We start from the raw sequence: 21,810 nt of genomic DNA on the forward strand, positions 1-21,810 counted from the left end.
AATTAACAGTAATGGTTTTACTGTGTGGGACTGACTGATTCGTGCCAGGGAATGGGACTATTTTGGTGGCCAGGAAAGTGCCAACTCAACAGCCATTTTGCAATGTTAAGCAGAGAAACAAAACAAGTCAGTAAGTAATTGAAGGGATTTGAATGACTAATTGACCCATGTCCTCTGTGTATTGCTGTCCGGGATCTGTTTGAGTTACATTGTTCTGTTGTAGATGTGATTGTAATGACCCCCCCCCCCTCTCCCTCAATGTCTCCAGTGGTAGATAGATTAATAATGGTGGAAAACAGAGTGCTCCAGACAACCATCAACAATGTTACTACTTTTACTCCTGCTTAATGGTGTAGATTTCATCTAGCGTTGTTGTACTGTAAATAATCACTAAATAAAAAACATTGCTTGGAGATCTTTATAATCCAGCTTTCAGTCTCTGTGTTAGCTATAATAATATTATATTATGTCTCTGTATTGAATCAAGAATTAATTGGGTATATGTTCTTCTAATTGGTGTACTGGGACATAATCAACACAATATGCCTCTGCTGAAGTCATGCTGTGTTTGTGACCCTATCATAAACACCTCAACAGTTGCTCAGCAATGCTCAGGGGGGTTGAGTGTTTGCTTGCACTGCTGAAAATTAGAGGGAACATTGATCTCAATACCTGCTTTTTGGGTTGCAGCTCAAAGTGTCCTTGATCAAGACACTGAACCCCTAACTCCTCTTGAGCAGGTTTGTGTCTTGCATGGCTGCCTCTGCCTCTCCCGTGTGTAAATGGGTAAATATAAGATAAATTAAACCTTTATTGAGCCCAGAAGGGAAACTCAGGAAATGTAATGTACATTGTAAAGTGCTTTGGCTAGTAGGTTGAGTGGCTTATTGTCGATATTGGCGGAGAACGAGGGTATCTATCTCTGTTTCAAAGCGCTGGACCCCTGGGAGATGGATTGTTGAGGTGGAGCGTAAAACCTACCATCAGCTCCCGTACTTACTCAAGCCGTGCTACTGTGACCGGGATCGAACCCAGAACCGTGTTTCTCGAAACAAAGGCGAGTGCTCCACCAACTGAGATCCCCGGATAAAAATTAAGCCCAATTAACTCAGGAGAGCAATCTTTTTGCCCTGGAAGTTCAACAATCGTAACAGGCCCTGTGATTAAACATGAATTATTTAGAAACATTACAAATGGACATTGTCATAATTATACTTGTAATAGGCAAAATTGTTATCTGTTCTTCATAGAGGTAAAATATAAAAATAAAAATAAAATATTGCAGGTCCAGTTAGTGGTATTTCTTTTAAATATATTTCTGTAAACTAGCACCAACTTGGCCATAGGGACGTTTTTTGCGCAAGAACAAAATAATGTTTTAAATGTTACGGGTAATATAAGATCAGCATCACTCAAACTACACTATGAAAAAGATAGAAAGAAGGGAATTGGGTTCATCACAAGGTAAAGACAAATCTAAGCACATCGCGGTTGCGGATAGGAGACGACCCTCGACAAGGATATCCAGGACAAGGACAAATACAATATGTTTAAAAAAACATGTTTAAGAGAGCTGGCAGTGCGAGAGAAAGTGTGTGTGAGCAAAAGAGACAAAAATAAAGAACCAGGTAATCTGGAAAAATCAAAAAGGCGCGTGGAGGCATAAGCCATCCCCAATGAATAAGCAGGCCATTATCCTGAAGAATGACGGCCCGGGGCAGTGATTATGCTGCTATTATATCTTTAACAGCGTGGTTTGTCAAAATGCATAAGACCCCTCCAGACTCTGCAACTCTCCTCCTCCTACACACATACATGCACGCACACATACGCACACACACACACACACACACACAAACACACACACACACAAACAGCAACACACGTGTGCGCACACACATGCAGAGGGTTGTCGCATATCAGTCTCTTTCAGTGCGTTCTGTTATTCTTTCCAAACTATAAGCGTATCAACCTAGCTATGTGACATTGCTCCGCTGTTAATTGAATCGGCCTTGAAAATAAAGACACCCCCCCCATCCCGCCCACTCAGCCCTACAGTGTGTAAATACTGAGTGCACCTGAGGTTTCTCAATGAGCAATTTCTCCACTTGTTATGGATGAGCGCTTCCCGAAAGGCGGGCTAATAGGGGGTAATGCTATCCCCAGATTAGCAGTGTTAATGTGCATGTTAACACCTCACCCTCACCTTGTTGTGTTTTATTACACCGGACGTGTGTGTGTGTGTGTGTGTAACATGTCCTCTGCCAAGGGCATCCTTGTTGTATCATTGATAGGATTCTGGCAGGGATATGCAGCGGAGTCGAATGTCCTTGTTATCCAGGGTGGTCGTCTATAGAGGAACATAGCCACATTTCCTCCCCAGGGACATGGAACCACAGAACACAATGCTCCTGTTCCAAATGCTCTCTCTTTTACACCCATCCCCCGAAAATGATTCTTATTACACACTTACACACACACACACACACACACACAACTGATTCTTATCACACACACACACACACACACACACACACACACACACACACACACACACACACACACACACACACACACACACACACACACACACACACACACACACACACACACACACACACACACACACACACACACACACACACACACGCGCACACACACACACACACACACACACACAGAGGCATGCCTGAGGGCACAGCAGGGAATGCTAGATTGTAATGCCGTGGGGTCAAGTGTGTTGAGACCTTGATGCAGGATCATGTGATTCCATCTCTAACACTAAAAGCTGTATATTTACCTCTGTCCTCTTCCAACAAACTACTTATCTATATACACATCTTCCCATCTACTTCCGTTTAATTGAGTATTGGCATGTGAAAGTGTACATATAGTATGAAAGTGATCATATACTGTCTGCAAAGACATGGTTGATGTACTTGATGTTTTCAAAGTTTATTGTCCAACTTTAAACACATTCAGTTATGAAATCACACACACACAGCCTAGTCCACGACACATTTTACCAGTACAATCTATTCAGGTTCAACCCGGCAAAAGAAAATAACTTAACAGATTTCAAAACAAGATTATATCCCAGTCCGTTTTCTCTCTCTCTTCCTCTCATCCCTCTCTCTCACACACACACGCACACATGCACGCACACACACACAAACCCAGACACACACACAATGTGCATTTACATAAATGCACATACAGTACAAGCACCACTCAAACATACACCCACTTGGAGCAAGTAACACTAAAAATCACAGTATATCGTTCAATCTGTGTTTTCTCTCTGCTAACTGTGGTTCTCCTAAAGGTCTTTACTGCAGCAGGAGTGAAAAGTGCCAGCGTTAGAAACCACCAAACCCATTGAGGAGGTGTCAAGGTCTGCCACAAAATGGTCCTAATCCTGTTTCCGGCATTCTTTTAGCCCGCTGGCACCGCCATTTCGCTGCATATTCTCTAAGCTGTCAGGCCCTGGGAAATCCCTCTAAAGTGCATTGTCCAGATACACATCAAAGTCCTAAATGCGGACTTTTCATTCAACACCTAAAAGTGTAAAAGAAATTAACTCTGCACTGTGTAGCATAGCTTAGAGAGGCAAGGGAAAAAACAACACACACACAAACACACACACACACACACACACACACACACACACGCCTGGGTATAGTGCCTAAAACCCGGGGAAACGATTTAGCATTTTTGCACTTCTGGTTTCCTCGTCTCAAGATCTATTGGTTTTTGATTAGATGCTTGAAATAAGGCCTGTGTTTCACACAAGCTTAAGAGATGTTCATGTTTTGTTCTTTGACATAAAATACGTCGGTAAATACCCCACTCGTGGTCTTTTTAGTTTTGACCTCTCTTAAAGGACCTACAGGTAACTAGTGGCTAAATGAGACTTCAGATGCTGTCGGGGACAGAGGTTATCATGCCAAACACAGAGCGGTGTAGCTTGTTTATAGATTAATGTTAGCTTTTTTTACTTCTGCATTCATGCGCAAAATCATACACGTGGTGTTCATTTGTTAAGATTATCTGGCTAAAGTGTATCACAAGCTTTTATTTGACAGAGCTTATTTTGCGCAACAATAAGAAAATCCAATGCAAAAACCCCATAGGCCTTTAGTCGAAGGATACTACTCCACCTACAAAAACATATATAATCCCTGGAACACTGTTGTCACTTATGGGCAGCAATAATATGATTTATTTTCCTGTGCCTAATTATTTACTAATTGGACCAAAGAGACCAGGAAGGTGTCAACACATCAATATAGAGGTTTGTTTTTACGGCATGGTTCTGTAGTCTAGCCGTCTAGAGGGGGTCGGTCTGTCTGTGTGTGTGTGTGTGCCGCTGGAGCTAATCTTGCAGCTGGAGGGATAAGCACCGGATGTCTGGTACACACTTCCGGTCGGCTACAGAAGTACCTCCACTATCTTATTTCCACACATGATTTATACTTTTTGTATGTAAGTATATAACATTTCACAATGGAAGTCAATGGGGATCTGTTCAGGCTGAAACCTTATCCAACTTTAGAGTCATAATGTCATAGATAGACAACAGAGTTGTGACGTCATAGCTGATGTCGCCACAGGCTGGCCACTTAAAGTCTGAGAGACACACAACTGATTTATTTGCGTTAGTTATTGTTTTGAGATAAACAAACAACATTATTAACATCATTTGTTGCGAAATTACCTTTTGCCTTTCAGGCATTCAGTAAAGCAAATCAGAAATAATCCTAAAGTCTTGAAGCATAATTAATGTGTTCTCTTGGAGCTATAATCAAAATTCAACCTTAAGACAAGTTCAGAACAGGACTCTGGTAAGATGGCTGTCACTACAGTACCATTATGGGATTGGGAAGACTTGTCGCCGAGGGGTTTATGAACACACTCACAGTAAAAACAAAACAATAGAAGGACATTTCAGTCCATAGTTACATTTTGTCCAAGTGGAGCATGGTATCATTCAGGGTAAATATTCATTAACACACTGATGTACTGTATGTAGCCTAGGGATAACCTCCACCCCTGAACACTTTGTGATCCTGGGCATTGTACTACAATGTTGCTTATTAAAGAAATTAAAAAGGGGATGTAAACAATCATCCACCATTTCCACAAGTAGAAGGATATACAAATGTTTATTTATTTGATCAGAGATAACAATCTCTTTCTACCTCACATGTTTTCGGGAGCGCTTATCAAACATGCGAGAGCGAGAAACAGAGAGAGACAACAGGTGGTTGAACTGTGCACATCTCTCCTTTAGTTCCACTTCATCTTTCATTTTCTTATTCTCCTCTTTTCTTAAACACTGCCTGCCATCTCACCCCTCCCTGGCTAATCTTCTTAGAGGGAAGAAAACTCCCATTCTCTCTCAGTTTAATCCAGGTCCAGCCTAAACCAATGCTTGCATTTCCAATGTGGGGCCCTGCCTAAACCAGTGGGTAGGCTCCTTGCCAGTTCAAGGAGTTATGGTGTCAAGCCAGTATAACGACACATCACACAAAGTCATGCATGAAATCATTTGGAGCACGATCCGTTCTCATAAAGGCCAACAGAAAAAAAAGGAAATATAAATCTACATGACTGCTGTAGTGAAACCTCCATACAATAATTGGACTACTTAATGAATACAGCGAGAATGTAAGAATAGAAGTAAGAATTAAGTGTAGGCTAAAAAGGCAACATTTGTATTACTAAAAAATGATGCACTCTACGTACTTTAGATGTTACTTCAAAATGAAGGATTCATTTCAGAACTGCATGCTTTTTTTCATCCTGCTAAATTCTGATCCCCCAATTGTCTTGCCTCCAAAACAAGTAATAAATATCTTAAGGCAACAAAAAAGAAAATGGGGGATGTTTGACTGGAAAAGGCCTTAAGTTGTAGGCTACAAGTGTTGTGAGAGAGAAGTCTGGCATAATGCGTCAGTGTGACTGTGACCCACTAATGTGGTGGACTGCTCGTGCAATTACCTGGGAAATTAACCATTTGTTGCCTTTTGGTCCAGCTGCTTCACTTTCACACTTCTCCCACTCCATTTTCAATTTGATGGAAAGACCCAGCTAGGTCAAGGAATGTGATCGGTCGATCAGGAAATCATCAAATAATAATGAAACCGGGTTTGACCTGTGAACACAGTTCATTAACCACTTTCATCCTGGCATCCCTGTTTTAGGCATGTCACTTTAAAGATCTTTGTGAAAAAAGGTCCTTTTGCACACCTAAGCACACCTATGGTCCTTTTGCACACCTATTACATCTTCAAAAAATGTCAAGTTTCAAAATAGAAATAGCAAAAACAGACGATCTAAAAAAATAAATCACTATTCGTCCTACGATGAAGTATAGGGCTTAAGTGGTTAAAAATGAACGAGAAAGCTGAAATACAGAGAAAAGGAATGTTACTAATGTACAATATTATAGTGTATATTATGCTGAGTTTGCTGTAGTGGTATGGGGACAGAGGAGAGAGTGAGTCCTGCTGGGACCACTCTTCACAGGGTGTCTGGGACAAAGACCACCACTGGTGAGATAATCTCTCTCTCCCACAGTCTATACGCATGTCTGATCCATGCCCCTGGGCTTAAAAAAACATGCACTACTAAACACACACACCAACAATGAATTTAGCTCATAATAGAGCCATTTAAAACACATAAGAGGAGACGGACAAGAACTAACCTTGCAATGCAACCATACAATAGTTTATGGCCACTTCTGATCTGAAGGGGACTATGGTCCAATACAAACACTTAGTAAATGGATTTACTGTTTTTGGAGCCATGGAAGAACTATTAAAAGTCAGCACTTAGCTTCAATCGGAAATGTTAAAAACCACAACATCTTCATGTACCTGTACTCTGACCTGAATTTTAACAGCCACAATAACACAATTACAAAGTCAGCCTACTATCACCTTAATGATATATTAAGAATTGAAGGATTTAGAAAAAACTTGCCTATGCATTCATCTTGATTTCTGTAATGGTGTTTTTATAGGGCTCCATAAAAATAGATCAGATTACTGCAGTTGATTCAGAACTCTGCTGCTTGAATCCTTACCAATACCACCAAGAAAGTGGATCGTATCACTCCATTTGTTAGATCTTTACACTGACTCCCTGTGTCAAATAAATGATTTCAAAATACAACTTTTAGTTAATAAAGCATTGAATGGTTTATGGCCAAAATGCATTTTTGATCTTCTATCATATCATGAACGAACCAGACATGTCAGGTTGTCTGGGACAGGTCTGCTTTCTGTCAACCAGAATCAAAACTAAACATGGAGAAGTAGCATTCAGTTTTTAAGGCGCTGCATGTCTGGAACAAACTCCCAGTAGAATGCAGTTCTGCTACAACTCTTAGTTATTTTAAATCAAAGCTAAAAAACGTTCTGTTCGCCTCTGCCTATCATTGAGATTTTTTAAATCACTCTCCTGCACTGCTCTTATTTGCTTTATTTCTTGATTTTATATTCAAATGTCCATTCATAATGTGTTTATTTTGACGTCTTGATGTCTTATTGCTAATGTCTTGTTGAAAAGTGAAATAAAAATAAACTTGCCTTGAAATATTTGAGAAATTGGCTGATCAAAATTGTTTTCACGTGACAAATAAAAAATTCAAATAAGAATCCACTCACCCGACGTGAAACCATCATTTTATAAAACATCATCCCAATTAACTTAAATAGAAATAGCTGGGAAATAAAGTTCAGGGACTTTTGGTACAAGTACTTTGACACCATAGCATGCACCAATATATAGATTTGCTATAGGTACTATAGACTATACAGACTCCTTAACATAAGTTTCAGGGCTATAAGATTTCAGGCCTTTCCTCTACCAACACTGCAATAAACTAAGGTGCTCTCCGTTGCACTTTCATTATTTAATTTTAATAGGTACAAGGCGCGAGAACATTACTGTTTTTTTTCCTTTCGTTGTTGGGGGGAGGAGGGGCATGTTTATTAACAAATATTTACACAATATTTGCATACATAGCAGAAGAACACAGTAGCAATAGTGTGGAGTTAAATCCACAATATTCATCTTTCTGATATACAGTGTTTCTTTGACGCAAGCTTACAGAGATGCAAAAATACAGCGCATCATTGGCTAATTCAATAATAAAGCAGCCAGCCAGTCAGTCCAGAGATACTAGAGACTAGAGAGTAACTCATCTCTAATAGTCTGCCATCTCCTAAGTGGTAAAACATGTAAATTTATGTAAGGGCCCATAAGAAACACATATTTACAATACGTTTAGGTAATCACAAGATGCGTGCATAGGCATCCAGGGCCCCCGGAGACGAAAGCAGTCAATACTAAAATAGTTTTTATGTCTCATTAATTCCCTCTGCATTCGCCGGTACATCCCCCTTTTACCGCGGTAATACAGTAATCACTCACAATCGCACTGAAAATTATCTGCACTCATCTGTGGAATAAAAAAAAAAGGCAGAGGGGGCAAAGTGAGGCGAGACGTTCCCATTTTAGCACTCTCTTGCCTCTTTAATGTTCATCTGGGAGCCGCGGAGCGCTCGGCTCCTCTCTCCTCCCCTCAAACGGCGATGGGACCCGGCTCCTGCACTCCCGAGCCGCTTAATGACAGTGGGATGTCGATGACACTCGTGTGTCCCGCTCGTTAGACACTTGCACGCACTCGCACGCACATATGCACGCACACACACACGCTTTTTCATGCTACATTGCCTAGTCGGTAGTACAACATAAAGGGTCATCGGTGGTGTGATGGAAAAAGAGGTACCTTTCCACTCACATTATGCTGTGATAAGAGGCAACGTTTCTCCTCTGGGTGATGTCGATGCAAAAATGGAATCACTCCAACCAGAATAATGAAAAGCTCCAGAGACCCGCATGTGAGACGCCAAATGGTCAAAGAAGTCATTACCTGTCTGCTCATTATGACCTTGTTTCGCATAACCCATTATTAGACAAGTATATGGAACCTGATAAATAGTAGTGGTTTACAGAATAGACCTAAAACAATCTATATGAAAATAGATTTTCCATATTCTGTAGAACTGTCTTTGTCATGTTAATGTATGACATCACTGTATCCGTACTTCAAAATGTAAATGTTAAAATCGTATGTGATAGGGAACACAGAAGCACCACGAAACAGCGGAGTTCTATTTACCTCAACCACGGTACCTAGAGGGACACATTATTAGCACCCTCTAGTGTCCATGGTATAGTAATCAGACTAAAGTTTTTTACATTTTTTCTCTAAATGAGATCCAGTCTACAGTCGTCCTCCTAGTCTAAATCAGCTTCTTCAGCTTGCACATGTAGATGGGTCCAAAGTTGGCTGCTAGGTGTGGAAGGACCATCTCACCCAGGGTCAAGTCAGGGGCGAAGTTAAAAGTGTTGCTGAACAGCTTTGTGAGGGGTCGGAGGTCGAGTACCTGAGATGGCATTGGATTAGGATGAAGGTGAAAAAAGAAAATAAAAAGTTACCATCTGGATTCAGATTGACAGTCATTATTTTCTGCACAGGGCCATACAGAAAAAAAATGGCAATGTAATGTAAGTTAATGTAGTGCTGATAAATATACTGATATATGATTGATATATTGTAATGAGATCTGTGAAAAGTTTAGAGCACTATCAAAAATACTAGTTATTTTCAAAGATGTACGGTCACATAGCAAAATCATCTTGCTGTTTAACTTTGACCCGCGTACATACACTGGTGCAAGTGCAGGCCCTTCAGAATATTATTGAACCTTTCTATTCACTTTGACTTAATTAGTGACTATTCATTCTCATTTCAGATTAACGTCATTCATAAATTATTTTGTTGCCGTTATTCACCTTAGTGTGCCCGGTACATATTTAAAATGTTTGATTATTTAAGGCATCTTCACTTAGATTATTCTTCACTATTAGACCGTATAGGGCAATGAGAGAATGACATGTGCTACCAGTCAAAATTATTATTATTATCATAGCACCTTTCATACAAAACATGCAGCTTAAAATGCTTTACATTAGAGACTTAAAATAAAACAGGAGGAAACAGATTAAAAGGAAGAAAACGATAAAAACGAAATGTTTAGCATAAAACAAAAGAAGATAAGCTAAAATGCTCAAGTAACGCCTACAGTATGTTTTTAAGTGGGTTTTTTCTTTTTCTTTTTCTAGATTTCAACCTGCCTCTTATGGGTAAGGTTTTGCATCTAGCAAGACTGCAGTAGTGGGTCTAAAGGCTTGTGAAGGAATAATATAAAATAACAGGGAGTTTGTGATGTAAGCCAGCCCATTGAGAGCTTTAGAAACAAGTAGAAGGACTTTCAAATCAACTCTGAAAAACACAGGGAGCCAATGTAGTTCAGCTAAGTCTGGAGTGACGTATTCTCTCTTTTTTGCTTATGTTAGAAGTCTAATAGAGTTATGTTTTTTTTAATGGACCTGTAAAAAGTGCATTCAACCTACTTAACACATTTACTGCCAGAATTATTTCAGATTCAATCAATGTGTTAAGATAAAAGCATGAATTCGTTTTTCAGCATTTTGCGGAGTTAGGAAGGGTCATACTTTGAAAATTCATATGAGATGAAAGAATACTGGTCACTTTGTTTATAAGGGACTTAAAGATGCAGGGTCACGATTTTGGTACTTTGCCCGTTTTTTTGTGCCTGCCTTTCACAAGGTTGCCTGCAGAGGTCACCAGCACTTGTAATAATTTCAACTCTGATGGTTGTGATTTTATTGTAAAAAGATTTAGCAAATTTAGGGAAGAGAGGCTTGGCTAAGAATGTCAGGTTTTTAACAATGTATCAATAATAATCTACCAACAATATTCTAGAATTGCTGCTACTTTCTGAGATTATGTTAGAGTGTGTGCACAGTGTTATTATAGGTAACCAACTATGTATTCTTTGTAAATACTACGGTGGACAGTTTTTATCCATCCTTTTTCAGTTGCTCTACAAGACCTCTTCATCGCATGGACAGTGCTATCTATCATGGTGATGTTTTATTTACATTCTTCTTCTTTTTGACCTTGAGTGGTGCCGCCTAATTTAGGCCATTTTCACCTTATCGAGCTGACAGACAGGCAACAGTAACTCAAATAATCACTTGTTACAACCGAGGTATACAGAAGAGCTTCTCTAAACAACAAATCGAACCTTGAGGCAGATGTGCTACAGCAGCAGAAGACCACACCAGTTGCTACTCTGGTCAGCTAAGAACAGTAGAGAGCAGTTTCTGGAATACTCAACAACCATGCCACGTTCAAAATCACTTAAATCCCCTTTCTACCCCATTCTGATGCTCGGTTTGAGCTGATGCAAATCGTCTTGACCACGACTACAGGCCTAAAAGCATTGAGTTGCTGCCAAATGATCGGTTGATTAGACATTTGCGTTACCATGCCGTTGGAGAGGTGTGTCTAATAAAGGTATAACTCAAAATATGTTTTGCTGCTTCTTTGCATATACTGTATATGCAAAGCAGAGAAAGTTCTTCCGGCAGCACAGTTAGTTTGCACCTCGTGTAGTGGATTTGAACCCATTGTGTGCTTCACACATTAGGTGGCTGAGCCACCACCATGGCTATTTAGCTGCGCGCGCGTGCGTGTGTGCGTGTGTGTGTGCGCGTGTGTGCGTGCACTGACCTGAAGGTGGATGCCAAGGTTCTCTCTGGCCAGGTGGATGGCCTGCTCCACCACATACTGGTTCTGAAGCTGGGAGAGGGTGCAGGTGGAGTAGACGATCTCTCCCCCAGGACGTGCTGCCTCGATACCAGCCCTGTAGAACAGACAGAAACAAAGGGAAGCTTTTGAAATCGTCATGACATTATATGCTCATAATGTAGAGGCTTGGTACAATATACTATAGCATAAATTTCATTATAGCTAGCGTGCCATGATTAGTGAGATAGCAGGTTTCATTAGATCTCTATCCAAATTTGTGTCTTGGCCTAGATTGTAAAAGTCTGTGGTCTTAGATCTGAATATGGAGGTTCACTTTCGGCAGTTTCTCAGCTGGATGTACTGTGGGCACAAATTCGAATTTTTAAGTGAAGTCACCTGCCAGGTCCCAATACATTATCAGTTAAAGGGGCATGAAACTCTTTGTTTTCTAGTTCAGGTTAAAGACTACAGCAGATTAAAAACATGGCAGGCTAGTAAGCAATGCATCTGCATTAAATAAAACTAATTATGGCCTAAAGGCTTGCTGTGTTAGAAAGTGTGCATGGAGCCAAAGGTGTGCCAATGTGAGACAGTTTTGACATACCTAAACGTAACACACACCCATTATTAATTTACAGTCACACATCTGCGTCAGAAGCGTTGTAGCCAACGCATACCGAGGCATCAGACGCGTCAATTACTCATTTTCTGGTGTGTAGTCCGTTTTACTTATGTTGTAGTAGTTGACTGACTCACTGAAAGAAAACTACAAGCGAAATGGCTGCCAAGTGGGGTTAACATGGCATTTCTTTCCTATTGGTAGACACCCGGTCACATTTTTACCCTGGTGTAGATTTTAACCTGAAACATTCCACTTTAATAGAATTACATGACACGATGCTCCCCTCCAGTTTGTATGTTCTTCTTAATCCGTCTCTCTCAAACACACACACACACAAACACACACACACACAGTGTCCTGTTGTCCTTGTCACTTACAGCAACAATTCCATCTGCAGCTGGGGCAGCATGCGTCTCTCCTTGGTTCTGCTCCTGTTGAATATATTGTTGTCGTCCTCCATGACTGAGTGTCTATCTGTGGTGCAGGGGACATCAACGAGGACCTGAGCACAGAACAGAAGGTAAAAGCCTGTAGTAATACTACATACTCTTAAAAAGATGAGGTCAATAACAGCACTTGCGTTTTTTCCAAAGCGTATCTGTTTGTAATGCAAATGTAGTACACTTACACTTTCAAGGCAACTGATTCAATTTCGTACAAATTCCAAGTTGGCTTGGTACTCAAAAATACATTTACAACAGGGTAGTGTACACTTTTTATGTCAAATTGATCAATCACAATTAATTCCATGTCATTTTAGTCCAGCTACCATTCCGTTTGTTTTGTTTACCCTGTCAAAGACGTCCTTCTCCATTTCACCCCATTTTCTGCCATCGTGTGAGGTGATACGCAGTCTCCCTTTCAAAAGCTCCTTCGGAATGTAGCTGTCGATGACCTTTCTGAGACGTGAGGTCCGAGACACTGATTTATCATTCACACATAGAAACCCTTTCAAATCAATCAAACAACATGATGCCAAACATGCAAGCACACACACACACACACACACACACACACACACACACACACACACACACACACACACACACACACACACACACACACACACACACACACACACACACACACACACACACACACACACACACACACACAGTGAGTTACAACAAGTAAGACGCGCAAACGCGGGAAGCGAACGCAGCTTGAAAATAACAATAAGAAGAATAGAAAGGAATGAGCAATTGTAGAGAAGTGGGTGGTACAGTTAACACACCATTGGAGTAGTTATTGCCCCCCCCCCCCAAAAAAAATCATATTTATTTGACTGTATCTGGCTCTGTTTTTCTTAAAAGTGCAAATTAGTCATTTGGAATCCCATGTTACAGCATAGCTAGCTAGCAAGAAGAAATCTCAAACTGTCCTCAAACTAAGGCGTTTTCAACTTGCCATCCGGCCTGAAATATGCACAAATGACATGGAATTCTTAGATATCCCAATAGATGAACTTGTGTAGATGCTTTTAGATGTGTTTCTTTTGACTGTAGCTGCTATATTTCTCTCAGAGGAGTGTAATTAGTCACCCAAGGGCAGGCGGATTTCAGCCACACTGTAGTGACACAGGCAGTGCACACAGTACTGCACACAGACAGACAGACAGACACACAACCCGAGCACGGTTTCATAGTAAGCTCCACTTGCTCCTTCCGCTGCGTTCGCAACAAATGACAGATGAGGCAACAATAATAATAAGAATATCACTTAAGAAATTTAACATATACTGTGCATCCAGATGTGAATCTCCCCCTCGGCTAAAGGAGACCTTAGGCTTTAGGGCTACAGGCATGGCTACTCTGCTACAGGAATTAAATAGCAAAAGAAATATGAAACCAGGCAGAGACAAAAGATGAGATCCATGCTCTTACGTATGGCCTGGGTCTGAAGCAGAGCCAGGGTCTTTCCACCTGGGGCAGCACACAGGTCCAACACGCTGTGACCGTCCTGGACATCCAGGGCCAGGCAAGGCAAGATGGAGGCGGCATCCATCAGGTAGTAAGACCACAAGCCATACACATCTGGTCTAAACAGGAAAGAGACACAGAAAACCAAGATTAGGCTTAGAATTAGATCACATTTTGGCCTGTGGATATTGCAGACATTTACAATCAAATGTGTCATAAATGCATCTAAACAACACATCAGTCTCCCAAATGCTACTGTACAGATCTCTAGACCAGATCTCTAGGAGTTCAGCGGAGGATAGCTGTTCACGCCTCAACTTTAATTGCAGAAAATGTTCACCTAGCAGGCTTGAATCTTGTGATATCTGCTCTTGGAAACACTAAACACTTGATGTTGGGGCTGAGCTGTGGCAGTTCTTGACCAATGCCAGTGTACTCCTCCTCGGTCCTGCCCTCTGACTTTGCTCCACCTATTGGGTACAAGAAGAACTACAGTAAGTCGTGAAAATTGCAATCCTCAGTGAAACCTCAGTTTTAAAGCATACCATGTCCAGCAAATTAAACTTGAAAAGGCACCGAATTCTTGATCTGCAAATTCCCTCTTGGTGACTGAATGTTGGAACAGCACCCCTACCATTCTGATCTGTGTTTATGATGAAGTCCCTGCAGCCCTGGGCCTGCAGCTCGGCAACGGCAGCTTCGTCGGCAGAGAAGCTGTTGAACAGGGCTCCGTACTTGCGCTCGGAGAGCAAGCTGACCCGAACTGAGGGCCACTGTTGTTTTCCCAACTGGAGACTGTAGGTGGCGTCAAAGTTCTGCAGGGCCAGATTGCTGGCAGGATACTTGGGTCGAGTTCCAGCCTGTTGGGGTTAGAACAGGGGATATGTATCAGATAGATAGATGCCTTTATTGATCCCGCGGGGGAATTTCAGTCGCCCAGAGGCAGCAGAGCAGTTAAGAGTTACAGAATTACAGGTACAGAGAAGGAAAGTATTGTTGTATACAGCAATACAAAGGCAAGAAAAACAATAAGAAGCACCGTCGATACAGAACAACAGAATGCAATAGTATACACCACCTATTCAACTATCCTGCACTATGCACATACCCCCCTCCCCGTTTTTTTTCTTCTCTTGTACATATTTTTCACTCTTCATACCAGTAACCTGTAAGCTGATTGTATGACGTTCTGTATAGTAGTGTGTATATCTGTCTGTCTCTTATATGTCATCATGATTTGTGTGCATGGGGATCTCATCTTAAACAAGCTCAGTGCTTAATGAGTCTTCTAGTTTAGTAGACCTTGTATTGTGAATTTGTACTTCTCATGTCTTACTAAATAAAGTACATCAATCAATCAATCAATCAATCATGCAGAAAAAACAACCACAAGGTCCTCACCATATCCCGCCCCAAAACAAATAAAGTGTCCATTACAGTCAGTGCAATGCGAAAGACAAGTGACAAGTGTTCACAGTGCCATCAGTACAATAGCCATACCCTAAAAGTGTCATTAGAAGTCCTTGATACATCTATTATTCCAGGTTATGTTACAGCTGACCTGGTAGAGCGACCATTGTGTGTCTCATTGTAAATCCTCATAGCTACTGGTCTGGCACAAAGGACATGCCAAATCTCATACAGCTCCACCTAGGGTAGCACTGGTGAATCCTCTCCTCCTCTCCTGCTCAAAATGATGACATTGTATCTAGGTGTTTCAATGGTGTGTTTGAAGTGCCCCCCTTGCATGCATGACTGATGCCACAGTGATTCACAAACAGTGATAGGTCATGCGCATAAGTTTTTCCGTATCATACCCATTTGGCTTTTACACGGTTTCGTCTGGGAGTTAGACAACGTAAATCTTTGATTTTCCTCAGGAGAAATCTCGTGTCCATGAGTGCCGCCATCTTGCCGTGCAACCGTTTTAATATCCCGTCAGTAGTACTTTCCAATCCATCGGCCAAAACAAAGGTTCCGCATCAGTGTTGCCATATTCTGTGAGAGAAATAAGCAACCCAGTCTAGGAAAGCATTGATTGATTGATTGATTGATTGATTGATTGATTGATTGATTGATTGATTGATTGATGTACTTTATTTAGTAAGACATGAGAACAACAGTAAGTACAAATTCACAATACAAGGTCTACTAAACTGTCTACTAAACTGGAAGACTCATAAAGCACTAAGCTTAACAAGCCCAAAAGAAGCAACATAGACCACACTTCAACATGATTTGTGTGCATGGGGATCTCATCTTAAACAAGCTAAGTGCTTAATGAGCTATCCAGTTTAGTAGACCTTGTATTGCGAATTTGTACTTCCATGTACTGTTATGTACTGTCATGTACTGTTCTCATGTCTTACTAAATAAAGTACATCAATCAATCAAACATGAGCTTGCTTGTAGATCTGCTATTTGGATTCATTCACATTCTTACTTTCTACCAAATGTAACTGTCTGTCACATGACAAAACATTTTCATACAAATATTTGAGAACCACAGGTTTAAGTAATAATGATAACATTTGGAAGCAAGCCTAAATATGAATAAGTACAGAAACAAGCCCATAAAACGCAACCCACAACTACCAATATTTACAAGCAACTTTACAGAAAAAGAAGCTCACAGACGCTTATAATAATCCGACATGGCAACACTATTCCGCATCCTAGCATCACGTAGGCTCCTGGGCGGGCCTGAAACCAAAACTAGGCCAATGATTGGAGCAAAACAACTAAGCAAAGTGTCGCTCTCTCTCTCAGCCAATAAGACGATACATCCGGCGACCGTTCCAGCGACTTCCTGCGTGTGACCTAACACGTCCTACAGAGTTACGACATCTCTCTCCTGACACAGACTTATCGGCGAAGTATTTTATTACACTGTAAATATGGTTTTTGAGAACAAAATGATCGCCTTCGGCGACCCCGACGATGAGGTATGACATTATGCTGAATGTATGCTTTGAAAATGTGTTCACATGTGTCATAGTTGTTAGCCATAGTTAACTAACAACTGTGTGCCGCACTGCCATGATGTTGCTGCTCACTGTGACTTCTAGCCCTGGAATGGCTGTGATATTACATTGTGATGTGATATATTATAACTCTAGACTATGGATATCATATTACAGACATTTCATGTATTACACAGCCATAGATCACCCCTTATAGCCCCGTTTGGAACCTCACTTTACGCTAATAGTGATCTCCGAGATGAGGTTTCGCTGCGCTAGACCCCGGTGGAGGTCGGGTCCTGCGGGGTCCATTTACAGCAGTGGTTCCCAAACCTTTTAGCTTGAGATGAGAAATTTGATGTCTTCCCAGGCCGCAAGCTAGTGAAAATAGCAGATCTACAAGCTCACAACACGCTGCGATTGAGCTTGTAGATCAGCTATATCCATTATATATATATTTTCTAATTTATGGAATTTCTTATGTATTTTCTTTTTACTTATCTGTGAACGTCTTTAGAAAAAAAAAATGAATTTGTTTATAATCCATGAAAAATGTGTTTTATGTTTTGAAATAATAATAAAAAACATAATGGACACATTATTTACATTATATTAGGAACCAAAACTTTACTTGTGACCCATGAGTCGGGACAAATGGGTCCCGACCCACTGTTTGGGAAACACTGATTTACAGTATAATAACGCTATGGTCGGGTCCGATGAAAGTCACCGATGATGATTACCTTTTCCAGCACATGGTATCCAAACAGTTAAGGTAGTCCAGTAAGCAAACAGTTGCAATACAGTCGGAAAGAAAAATGTAAGCGACGGATTGAAACAACTGTTTAAATGGCTTATTTTAGTCAGCCTGTGCCATGCGGCTGCTGCAATGAGTGATTTAATTATTATTATTTAAATAGTTTTGAGAACAATGCTGCTAATTGTCCCAAAGGTGACCACAAATATTGCTGCTATATGTTTCAAAAAGCCCGTATAACGTATAACAACGCAATGTGACCTTTTCAAGAAACACCTTCAGGAGGCTGCAATTCCAAACTGGCCCCTGTCAAAGTCTTAACCTTGGCAATGTACTGTAAACCTATGTTTTCTCATGCCAAATAAGCTTCTTTGAATTGAATTGAGTGAGGTTCCAAACGGGTCTATTCCATCGAGTTATAATATATCGGCCTAATCACCCCTATGCCCTCCTGTGTCGGCGACGGTGACTCATTGCGGGCGACTGCGTGTGTACTCGGCACTACTCACCCACTAATTAATTGCTGTTGATTGCTGTGACTTGGGGTTAGCTATTGTCATCTAGTTTCATATCCATTACCTGTCAATTGTGTTGACTCCTATGCCCGCATAGGCACGGCTAGGCAGTTTTATTTTCATATGAGGGCATAGGAGTGATTTATGGCTGTGTATATGGAATACATGAAATGTTTAAAATATCACAGCCTTTCTAGGGCTAAGTTAATCCTCATTGCTTGTACAGCTGCAAATTGTTGTTATGTTAATTATAATATGGGTTAATACATTAATATTACATGAATATTATAATATTGCGTTGCATTTACAATAATAACAACATAGTAATTGTGAATGTGAAGATTGTCTGTTTTGACAATGTCTGACAATGTGAAATTTTGTATAGTCTGTACTATTGTTGAGTTATTCAATTTTCTCAAACTTTCAATGTCTCAGGAGGAAGAGGAGGCTGCGGAGGAAGAGGAGGCAGCAGAGGAAGAGGAGGCAGCGGAAGAAGAGGCAGCAGAGGAAGAAGAGGAGGAAGAGGAGGAAGAGGAGGAAGACATGGTGGTAAGTCAGTATTGCTTCGCCAAATAATGGAAGTTATTTAGGCTCTTTTGGAACCCAGAACTAATTTATTTTTAAGTTGGAACATGGAAAAGCTTTTGAAAATGATTGAAAACAATAATGGCTGATGTGAAAGTCTGTGTAGCTGAGCCCACAGTCTAATCGGGGTCATGGATATGTTCCCTCAGTTTAGGATTAGTCTTGGGGTTAGGGTTCGTGCTCATTTTGAGGGAACATAGGTACGCCCCTGTCTAATCGACAAACACCTACTCTGTGTGCTGTTGGTTTCATTTTGAGACAGTCAAGCATCCATTCTTTAATCTTAATCTTAACGTTTTGAGGTTCTTGCAAGGTTGTCAAGTTCTTTGATTCTTTCCTGTTCTGGCTCAAGGTATTTTGAACTAAGTAGCACTGGTTGGTGCATTCAAGGCAACCACTGTGATTATCTTACATTACGAATGGCACATCATTCTTGGCCTATATATAGGGTACAGTGACAGTCATATAGCCATCGCTCGTATTTCACTGCACGTTATCAGGTGTTGAAAAGAGTCATGCTTTTTCTTAGACTGAGTGCATGCTGTACCATTGTGCCACATGGAATTTGAACAGCATAATTGTCTTGTGCAGACAGAAAAGGCCACCTTTACTAAAAGTAATGGCAATTGTACAGTATGTTGTATAATATTTAAGAGTCCTAGACATCTAAAATGAAGAGAATTGTATTTTGTTACCACTTCTGTAGTTGACATTGATAACAAAACTCTGATCTGAAAGAAATCTGTAATTTGTTTAACCCATTTAGACCTAAGGCCGATTCTAAAAACGCCTTCTAAATCCTGACCAAAGTTTTCTGAAAAACTTCAAATATTTATTCAAAAATTACCTCTTGAAAGGTATAGTCTCAAATAGGGGTTCCCTAAATGTGTTAAAATCCATGTGTAGCCAAATATTGGAATGTATTTTGACTAACTTCTATTGTATTTATGTCCTGATGAATAAACATTTTGTTTTAGAAGTTTATTCGCCCCTTCACTGGCATATGCTCTTTTGGTCCCCAATAGGACCCCTTAGAAACACTACGAAACAAGTGTGAGGAGACGGACCACTGTGTACACCTCAAGGAGCGTCTGGAGACGTGTACAGGCCGTGTGGGATCCAGGTCCCGTACAGTCGAGGACTGCACAGAAGAACTGTTTGACTTTCTGCATGCACGGGACCATTGTGTAAGTTTGTGCACAGGAGTGGGACAGACAAGAGGTTAGACAAAGGAGATGTGGAGAACTAGGAGATAGGAGATACAGAGACTATCTGCAGCAAGTCATCCTCAGGGTCCAATCATTGTTTATGAGAGAGAAACTAGAAGTGATCAATTTTGAAATGATAGCATCTTTTTGGGATTTAGTGCTTCCAATATAATTATTAACTGAGAATTATTGGCCGATACCCATAGGCCAGTGATGGACAACCACCTCCAATTTGATCCCCATAAGATTTCTCCGTTTGTTAACTAGTTCATGCCATTTACTCTGATTTTGCAATTGTAATTTTAACCCCTAGCACTGGTTAGTGCAAGCATTGTGATTATCTTACATTTAAATGTCATTCTTGGCTTATACATAAGGCACAGTGAATATTAATTCTGTTTTTGACTGCAGAAATGCTGCTAATCATACTTGTTATACTTTTTCTCATTACAGGTATCACACAAGCTCTTCCACAGGGTGAAATAAACTTCATACCCATCTCATCTAAATTCCAGTAATGTGTTGCAGCTGTAGTATCTATTTAAGTACAAGAATTGTACAATCACAATATCGGGGAACACAAGAAACCGGGGAACACAAGAAACCTCAAGTTATTTTTTTGTGTATTATGTGTATAAACTACAACTCTTGTTAATATATGTTTAGGGACCTAGATTACATACATGTGCTTTAGTTGCACAGTGCGTATAATTGAGAAGATCCCAGGAATTGTGTAAATTGAGTGTTGCTTGTCTAGGCAGTTGATACATGTTTTAAAGGCAGTGCGCAATGAGACTAGACTCTTCACAATTATGCAAAAAACAATATGACCAATCCACCCACCCTCAGAGAAATGGAGTGTCAGTTTTAACAATCACTGTGACTGGGCAATAAAGATGGCTTTTTTGTAACCAGTATTTCTACTAGCATCCACCCTGGGGCATTGATTTTTGTCCGTGGTACAAACCATTGTACACCTGGCTAATGGTACACTCAGGATTCACTGTATTAAACTTGCCAAGCACTGAAGACCATCAATTACGTCTTGTTTTTTGTGTCAGTGTGAATCCAAACATTACGTGCTTGGTTTTCAAATCGAAGCACCTTTTTGTATACTGTACCATAACAATTAGACATTTTGTAAGAGCATATCTAAAGAAATGGAAGTTACCTACATCAAAAGCACTTCTGGATCTAAAGTATTCAAAAGAGTGGTTCCTAGATATAAACCAAATTCAGGCATCACCCCACCCCCCTTTCCTTCCATGAAAACACTGCCACTTCACCGCCATTGAACCCCATGCTCTAGAAACAGGTTTCGCAATTGATGGAGAAATTAGGGTTGAGGTTAAAACAACAAATTCAAGGTGCTACAAAGAGGTGTATGCATGTCTGAGATTGCCTCATGCTTTTGGATCCTTATTGGGCTCAGTTTCATTTCAAGCAAGTCAATGAATCTTTCTAGGAACATGGCATCAAGAGCCATTATAAGATTGTAGCATAGCATATTAACAATGTTGACTCTTTGAACAAGCTCCAAGTT

At 40.5% G+C, this 21,810-nt stretch overlaps 2 protein-coding genes across 2 annotated transcripts; one reads left to right on the forward strand and one right to left on the reverse strand.

The window, feature by feature from the left end:
- Positions 1-7,865: 7,865 nt before the first annotated feature.
- nsun4 (NOP2/Sun RNA methyltransferase 4) lies at positions 7,866-16,152 on the reverse strand. The gene is made up of 8 exons (XM_084057353.1): positions 16,057-16,152; positions 14,874-15,099; positions 14,580-14,709; positions 14,204-14,358; positions 13,111-13,268; positions 12,698-12,822; positions 11,681-11,813; positions 7,866-9,464 (listed from the first exon to the last, which is right to left on the reverse strand). The coding sequence occupies exons 1-8, from the start codon at positions 16,147-16,149 to the stop codon at positions 9,321-9,323; spliced, it is 1,164 nt and encodes a 387-aa protein (XP_083913479.1). The 5' UTR covers positions 16,150-16,152; the 3' UTR covers positions 7,866-9,320.
- A 902-nt stretch (positions 16,153-17,054) lies between these two features.
- On the forward strand, positions 17,055-21,305 carry LOC311045849 (cytochrome b-c1 complex subunit 6, mitochondrial-like). The gene is made up of 4 exons (XM_084057907.1): positions 17,055-17,184; positions 18,910-19,023; positions 20,085-20,246; positions 20,721-21,305. Exons 1-4 carry the CDS (start codon positions 17,137-17,139, stop codon positions 20,751-20,753), a joined length of 357 nt encoding a protein of 118 aa, XP_083914033.1. The 5' UTR covers positions 17,055-17,136; the 3' UTR covers positions 20,754-21,305.
- The last annotated feature ends 505 nt before the right edge of the window (positions 21,306-21,810 follow it).

This window comes from Gymnoscopelus microlampas (assembly GCF_963454915.1).
Source record: "Gymnoscopelus microlampas genome assembly, chromosome: 5".
NCBI classification, from domain to species: Eukaryota; Metazoa; Chordata; class Actinopteri; order Myctophiformes; family Myctophidae; genus Gymnoscopelus; species Gymnoscopelus microlampas.